The sequence below is a fragment of the Aristolochia californica genome, unplaced genomic scaffold (genome assembly GCF_029961685.1).
Source record: "Aristolochia californica isolate CCGP_79_NKW_82.1479 unplaced genomic scaffold, dmAriCali1.0.hap1 SCAF_11, whole genome shotgun sequence".
Lineage (NCBI taxonomy): Eukaryota > Viridiplantae > Streptophyta > Magnoliopsida > Piperales > Aristolochiaceae > Aristolochia > Aristolochia californica.
The window spans coordinates 25619313-25627249 of NW_027181782.1; the positions used below are offsets into that span (position 1 = coordinate 25619313).

At 45.1% G+C, this 7937-nt stretch overlaps 1 protein-coding gene across 1 annotated transcript; it reads right to left on the reverse strand.

The window, feature by feature from the left end:
• Nucleotides 1-6130: 6130 nt before the first annotated feature.
• On the reverse strand, nucleotides 6131-7102 carry LOC137943672 (enolase 2-like). Its single transcript, XM_068789115.1, has 2 exons — nucleotides 6463-7102; nucleotides 6131-6231 (listed from the first exon to the last, which is right to left on the reverse strand). The coding sequence occupies exons 1-2, from the start codon at nucleotides 7100-7102 to the stop codon at nucleotides 6131-6133; spliced, it is 741 nt and encodes a 246-aa protein (XP_068645216.1).
• Between the last annotated feature and the right edge of the window lie 835 nt (nucleotides 7103-7937).

Below are 7937 nucleotides of genomic sequence, written 5' to 3' on the forward strand. Positions count from 1 at the left end.
ATGGTGTGCTCGGAGAATGGTGAAAACCTGTCTCAATTGATGCAAGTGTGCTGCCCAAGTTTTGCTATAGACCAGGATATCGTCAAAAAAAACTAAGACATGCTTCCGTAAGAAAGGGCGAAATACCTGGTTCATAAGCGCTTGAAAGATGGACGGGGCATTGGATAGCCCAAATGGCATCACCAAGAACTCGTAGTGACCATGGTGGGTGTGGAAGGCAGTTTTTTCGATATCCTCTGAATAAACCCGAATCTGATGGTAGCCAGATTTTAAGTCCAACTTTGTAAATAGTTGAGAGCCGTGTAGCTCATCCAATAATTCATCGACCACTGGAATTGGAAATTTATCTTTGATGGTGCGAGCATTGAGGTCACGGTAATCCACACAAAAGCGCCAAGATTTATCTGATTTCTTTACGAGTAATACCGGGGATGAAAAAGGAGAACGACTAGGCTGAATAATACCTTGTTGTAGCATTTGTTGACATTGTCGTTCTATCTCATCTTTTTGCACATGGGGATAGCGGTAGGGACGCACTACCACTGGTTCTGTGCCCATCTTCAAACGAATTCTGTGATCACACTCTCTTATAGGAGGAAGGTCGGCATGTGTCTGAAATAAATCAGCATATTCAGCCAACAATGAAGCTAAGTTATTCCCTGTTGAAGGATCCACCGAAAGTGTGTGGAGGCTGCATGGCCTCTGGGCGCTATTGCCATGGAGGGTGATCGGATGTGTGTCCTGGTTAAAACTCATGGTCAGGGATTGGAAATCCCATAAGATCGGACCCAATCGCTGTAGCCATTTAATTCCCAAGACAAGGTCAAACCCAGCCAGCGGTATGACCAAAAAATCTGCTACAAAGGAGTGACCTTCAATAGTAAAGGGCACTGCTGAACCGAACCCCACTGTGGTGACCTTGTCACCATTAGCCACTGAGACTGATATTCCTGATTTCTGCTGTAGTGATAACCCCAACTGATGTGCTGCCTGGCTGCTTATAAAATTATGTGTGCTGCCTGAGTCCACGAGTGCTAGCAAAATATGATGGTTCATGGTGGCATGGACCTGCATGGTATTTGTGCTATGCAGTCCGGTCATGGCATGGAGGGAGATCTCTGGTGTGTCCTCCTCGGTTTGGTCCATATCCTCCTGAAAGTCATCCTCTGAAGGGTCTTCTATTTCTACCCAAAATAGTCTTTTGCATAGATGGCCCTTGACGAATTTCTCATCACAATTGAAACATAGGCCCTGAGCCCTCCTCTGATCAATTTCTGCTTTTGTCAGACGTTTGATAAATCCTGGTGGGGGTGTAAAGCCTGGTGGTGGTGGTGATGGTTGGTTGGGAGGAGGCCTGGGGGGAGTGGGATAAGGGCCATGGGGCTGTGGGCGAGGTTGCCAAGGAGGACGTTTGTTTAAGGACTCACGGAAGAGGCGCTGTTTGGTGTCCAATGCTCTTGCCAAATTCATGGCGTGGGCTAGGGAGGTGGGGGCTTCCAATTCCACTTCTAGGCGAAGGGGTTCTACCAGGCCAGCCGTGAACAAATTGACATAAAGTTCAGGTCGGACCAAATGACTTGCACGAGCAAGTTTTTCTTGGAACAATTTCTGATATTGTTCTATAGTGCCAAGCTGTTTTAGATTGACCAAATCCCCAACTGGGTTGCAGCGAAGCGGAGGACCAAACTGTAGCATACAATTTTCTTTGAAAAATTCCCAATCATAGACCACAAATTCGTTTTTGAATTGATGAAACCACATAAGCGCTTCATCGAGCATGTGGAAGGCGGCTAATTGAACCTTGCCTTCGGGCAGAGTTCCTTGATTGGAAAAGAAATGATCACACCTGTGCAACCACATTAAAGGGTCGGAGGACCCATCATATGTTGGAAAATCAAGCTTTGTGTACCTTGGCACGGTAGGAGGGGCTGGATTGAGGCCCCCACGAGGTTGAGGTGTTTGGCGCAGGGGAAGAGGTGGAGGCGTTGGCAGAGGGTTGAGAGGGTCTGCTGGACGTGATGAGGATGCCATCTGGACTGAAAGCTGGGTGAATCCTTCTTCCATGCGTGACAGCAACATCTGGAATTTTCCCTCCAATCCATTGATTTGAGATTGAAGACCAGCATGGTTTTCTTCCACAAAATTTTGAATTTCTGTAGGTGAAGAGGAATCACCAAGGGTGGTCCTGTCTGATACCACGTTGTTAGGCTCTCTAGCCATGGATCGAGTTACCCGGCGATCTCCTCTAGCTTCCAGATTGAAGGATGAGGAAGGGAAGGATTTGGGGTTCTTGGAACGTCCAATGGTGAAGGACGTGAGCCTTGAAAAGGAGCTCCCACGTTAGGCCTCTTTTGAGAGAGAACCTGATCTCATTTAGACTAATGATCAATGCTTGTCTTCATTCCTTCACTTGACGCCCTAAATAGGTCAAGGAAAACATCAAAGGTTCTATAATTACAATTAGACCCTTATGGAACTTCAAATTACAATTAAACCCCTAAGGTACTGAAATACAAGTTTACTCCATCTATTCTCTTCTCCGGTTAGCCACTCTTGATGCTATGGAGTCCATAACACATTTGTTGTGGAATGTGATGCTTTGGGGGGTGGTATTGGTGCAGTGTTACACCAACAGGGACACCCGATTGTTTATTTTAGCCGCCAACTTGGCTAGCACCACCATAAGTTAGCAGTTTATGAGAGGGAATTGATCAGATTAGAGAAAGATATACAACATTGGTGCCCGTATCTTTGGGGACGTCCATTTTTTATTCGCACTGATCATTGCAGCCTCAAGTATCTGCTTGAGTAGTGCCTTACTACCTCTCTGCAACAACATTGGTTAAGTATACTTATGGGGTTTGACTTTACTATAGAGTATAAACCTGGGAGTTTGAATGTAGGGGCTGATGCTTTATTTCGCCGGGACATTCCAGAGCCGCAATTACATGCCATAAGTTAGGCCAGAGCTCTCTTGTTGGATTCCATACGGGAAGAGGCACAACAGTACCTGGAAATTGTAGCTTCATGTCCTGACATCTAGCAGGGGACAATGGCAACCTATTGGACGGTTAAGGACAATCTGGTCCTCTACAAAAACATAATCTTTCTACACCACCCATCCCCACTGATTCATATCATTTTAGCCTCCTTCCATGACAGTACACATGAGGGTCGACAAAAAACATATTTGCGGATCAGTCAGGGATTTTATTGGAGGGGCATGAAGCATAGTATAGCTGATTATGTGGCATCTTGTCAGATTTGTCAACGGAATAAAGCTGAATCATTAAGTCTAGCGGGGTTGCTCCAACCACTTCAGCTGTCGTCACAGGTCTGGTCTGATATTTCTATGGACTTCGTAGATGGACTTCTCTCTTTGTCAGGCAAATCCGTTATCTTTGTAGTGGTGGATCGTTTCTCAAAGTACGGGCACTTAATCCCTCTGGCGCATCCTTACACTGCCGCTCAGGTCGCTCAGCTCTTTATGGATACTGTTGCCCGCTTACATGGGATGCCTAATTCCATTACTAGTGACAGGGATGCAATCTTTACCAGTACATTCTGGAAAGAACTCTTCATGCTGCAGGGCACAACGTTAGCATTCTCTTCACCCTATCATCCGCAGACTAATGAACAGACAAAGGTCATCAACAGAACAATTGAAATGTATCTTCTCTGTTTCGTGGGGGACTCACCTAAAAAATGGGTTAAGTGGCTTGCCTGGGCTGAATTCTGTTACAACAATTCCTACCACAACGCACTCGGCACAACCCCATTCAAGGTAGTATATGGTAGAGACCCGCCCAACCTTTTATCATATGAACCAGGGGTCTCTAAGGTCACCACTTTGGACAAAGCATTAGCCGAAAGAGACACCTTGCTCTCTGAGGTGCGTACTCATCTCCAGGAGGCACGTCATACTATGAAGTTGTATTATGACAAGAAGCACTGGGAGGTCTTCTTTTCTCCAGAAGATTATGTATGGCTGCATCTCCAACACTACAGGCAGCTGTCGCTGACAGCCTCCAAACACCACAAGCTCTCTCCAAAGTATTATTGTCCCTTTCAGGTTATGGACCGCATTGGTACAGTTGCCTATCACTTGCAGCTTCCGCTAGAGGCCAGGATTCACAATGTGTTTCATGTCTCCCTACTGAAAGCCTTCCAAGTTGATTCTCCCTTGCTGTACACACCTCTGCAGCCACTACATGAAGGACGTGTCCTTTCTACTCCAGTACAGGTATTACAGGCTCGCCGCATTCAGGGTGATTGGGAGATCCTAGTGCAATGGGCAGATGCTGATCCCAGTGACACAACATGGGAACCATTACCTGTGTTCCGCACCCTCTACCCTTACTTCAAGCTTGAGGACAAGCTTTTTCTCCAGGAAGCGGGTGATGTTATGGACTCTATAGCATCACGAGTTATCCACAGGCATAGGAATTAAATTATGTCAATTTACTTTTAATGTAATTTCATTTGGTTTTTTTTGGTTTACTTTGGGTTGGTTTAGATGTAATGTGGCGTGAACCACTTGACCTATGGGTGTCTTTTGTAATTCCGTCCTCAACCCTATTTAGGGGGACGTCAAGGGAAGGAGAAAGCAAGTATTGAGAAAATTAGATTAAACAGTCAGATTCTCCCTTAGAGGTCTAGGTCGGATTGTTAGGTTCTTCCTGAGCCATGGATCGAGTCACCCTTCTTTTCTCTCTTCCCTCCATGGATGCTCTTGACGCTGGAAGAGAATTCTTGCTTCTAGAACGTGGAATGATGGAAATCAAATAGAACGAAGAAGCTTTGAAGGAAGCTCAACCTGGACCTCTGAGGGAGAATCTTACCTAGACCTCTGAGGGAGAATCAGACCTGTTTAATCTAATTTTCTCAATACTCACTTTCTTCATTCATCTCACATCCCTATATAGAGAGTTAGGGAAAACACGCCAAAGGCCATAAGTTCAACAAATTACAAATAAACCCCTAATGTTCAACAAATTACAAATAAACCCCAAATGAATAGAAATTGCAAATAAACCCATAATGAGTCCATAACATTACTCCCCTCCTCGAGAATGAGCTTGCCCTCAAGCTCGAATATAGAATGGGTTGTCCGTACAAAAGTAGAGCAACCTAGTAGAGGAGCAATTTTTTTTTTTTTTAGCTTCAGAGCACAAACAAATATCATCGTCACTAGTGACAAACTTTTGAGGATAATTATACTGTGGAAACATGCTGAGTAACTTGTCAACTAAAGCATGTGCCCGTATTGCATGGGGGCCACATATGGATCTCCTAGATGCATCTGATCTTGCATAGATAAGTAGAAGAGCTTCAGCGACATCTCGGACAGCAGCTATGCGTCGGATGTTGTGTTTCTGTCCATACTCCAAAGCTTAACTTGAGGCTGCTGTTTTTGCAAGGCAGTACCAGTTCCCAGTTGTTCTGCAGTATACTTTGTCTGACCAGCAATTCTCATCCATGATTGTATCCTTTGGTCACGTTGTTGGCATAGGAACAACAAAGGGAGAAGAAACAACAATAACCTGTCTCACAGGTGCCTCAATTAAGGCCTTACAGGATGTAAAAATACTCCTATTGAAAATTTATGCAATTGATCATTTATAATCACCCCACTACTTCCAGGATACTTTGTTACTCCAATCTTTGCCCTTTTCTTCCTGACTTCCAAAGATTCTTTCCATAAACCAGCTTCTGAGTAGAGATTTGATAGAAGAACATAAGAGGCTTGAGCATCGGGCTATAACTGCATCACTCTTTTTGCTAATTCCTCTCCTATACTTACATTCTTATACTTCCAACAAGCACCAAGTAACGTTCTCCATACTGAAACACCCACATTCTAAAGGCAGCCAGCAATGAATTTATATGCATCATAGAGTTTTCCAGCTCGCCCAAGAACATCAACCAAGCAGCAGTAAGGTTCAGATTCTGGTTCCATCTTATAGTTGTCGCACAACATATCAAAGAAGAACATGCTCTCCTCCAGAAGGCCCACATGACTACAGGCTGTGAGCAAACAGATGAAGGTTGTTTTGTTAGGATCTGTCTTCGTTTTTGCCAACTTGTTGAATATTTGAATTGCGTTGTCTGCTCTTCCAAGCTGCGCCAGTCATTTAGCATACATGTCAAAAACCGAGCTTCCAACATAGACATCTCCAAAAAAACCAGCTTTAATCATCAAAGAATGAAACTGCCTTCCAACATCTAAAGCTGCTAAGCCAAAACAAGCAGAAATACAAGAGACAAAAAAGAATTGAGTTGGACCAAATCCAGCCACTGCCATTTCCCTACATCTTCTTAAAGTTTCAAATCCAAGCCTATTCTGCTAATAAACTCCAATTATAGTACTCTACGAGACTTCATCGCTCCTATCAGATGCATATATTGCTCAACATTTAGAGTACATATTGATTATTGCATTTCCCACATTAGTTTCAGAACCATGAACTGATGTGATGGCATGGCCATAATTCTTCTTAATGACAACCTTCAAATGGTGATACACTTCGACTCCCATTTGCATGGCTTCCTTGAATGAGGAGGCCCCGACAGGAAGGATCATAAACTTCTGCAGTGCAAGTTTGTTGCCAGCAGGAGATCCTTCATTGAGCACATTGAAAGCAGGTACCGGCAGCACTAAGGTCTTGTGCCCAGACAGGTTGGCAATGTGCTGGTATAGAGGGAGATTCTTCACACTAGCTGCTATTTTGTAGATGGCAAGAGAAATTGCGAGAATGGCAGTAGCACCAAGCTTTGGTTTGCACCAATCCCTTTCATTAACTGTTCTATCAAGTACTTGGACCATGAAGTTATCAATCTTAGTCTGCTCAGTTGGATCCTTTCCAATTAAGGCATGCCCAATTATTGCATCGACATACTCAACAACGTTAAGAACACCTTTGCCAAGATAGTCAGATCCCCCATTCTTCAGTTTTAAAGGTTCAGATATACCTGTAGAAGCACCATTTAGTACGGCAGCCCTAGAAAAAGTCCCATTGCTGCAAATGATATCTACCTCAACTGTAGGATTTCCACGGCTGTCGAAGACCTGTCTAGCCTTAACAGTTTTGATGGTCACCATTTCTTGCACAACCCAAGTTTCCCTTGCGTTCCGGTTGTGGCTGAATGCGAGAAGCATGGCTTGCCCAACATTCTCATTTCGACCAGATGAAATACCAAATGTTAAGCACCTCGCCAATACATCCCAAAAGATCGGCCTGTTAGGAGCGGAAGGCATAGGTACTTTAACCCCAGGACCATAATAGTACACCCCGCCCTCCCGAGCCGACGACCACGACGGCCTTAACACATCAACGGGGACCGGGTCAGGAGCCCATACTCCCTTATGGCGCCCCACTAGGGGCATGTGGTCCACCTGCGCAAACGGGGACTCGATGTCGGGATGTAGTGCCTGCTCTGATACCAAATGTTAAGCACCTAGCCAATACTACCCAAAAGACCGACCTGTTAGGACCGAAAGACATGGGTACTTAACCACATGACCATAATAGTACACCCCGACCTCACAAGCCGAAGACCACGATGGCCTTAACACAGCAACAGGGATCGGGTCTGGAGCCCATACTCCCTTACGACACCCCGGTAGGGGCGCACGCGGGGACTTGAAGTCGGGACGTAGCGGCCGTGGGGACTTGAAGTCGGGACGTAGCGCCCGCTCTGATACCAAGATGTTAGGTTCTTCCCGAGCCTTGGATCGAGTCACCCTTCTTTCCTCTCTTCCCTCCATGGATGCTCTTGACGCTGGAAGAGAATTCTTGCTTCTGGAATGTGGAATGATGGAAATCAAATAGAACAAAGGAGCTTTGAAGGAAGGTGAACCTGGACCTCAAAGGGAGAATCCGACCTAGACCTCTGAGGGAGAATCTGACCTGTTTAATCTAATTTTCTCAATACTC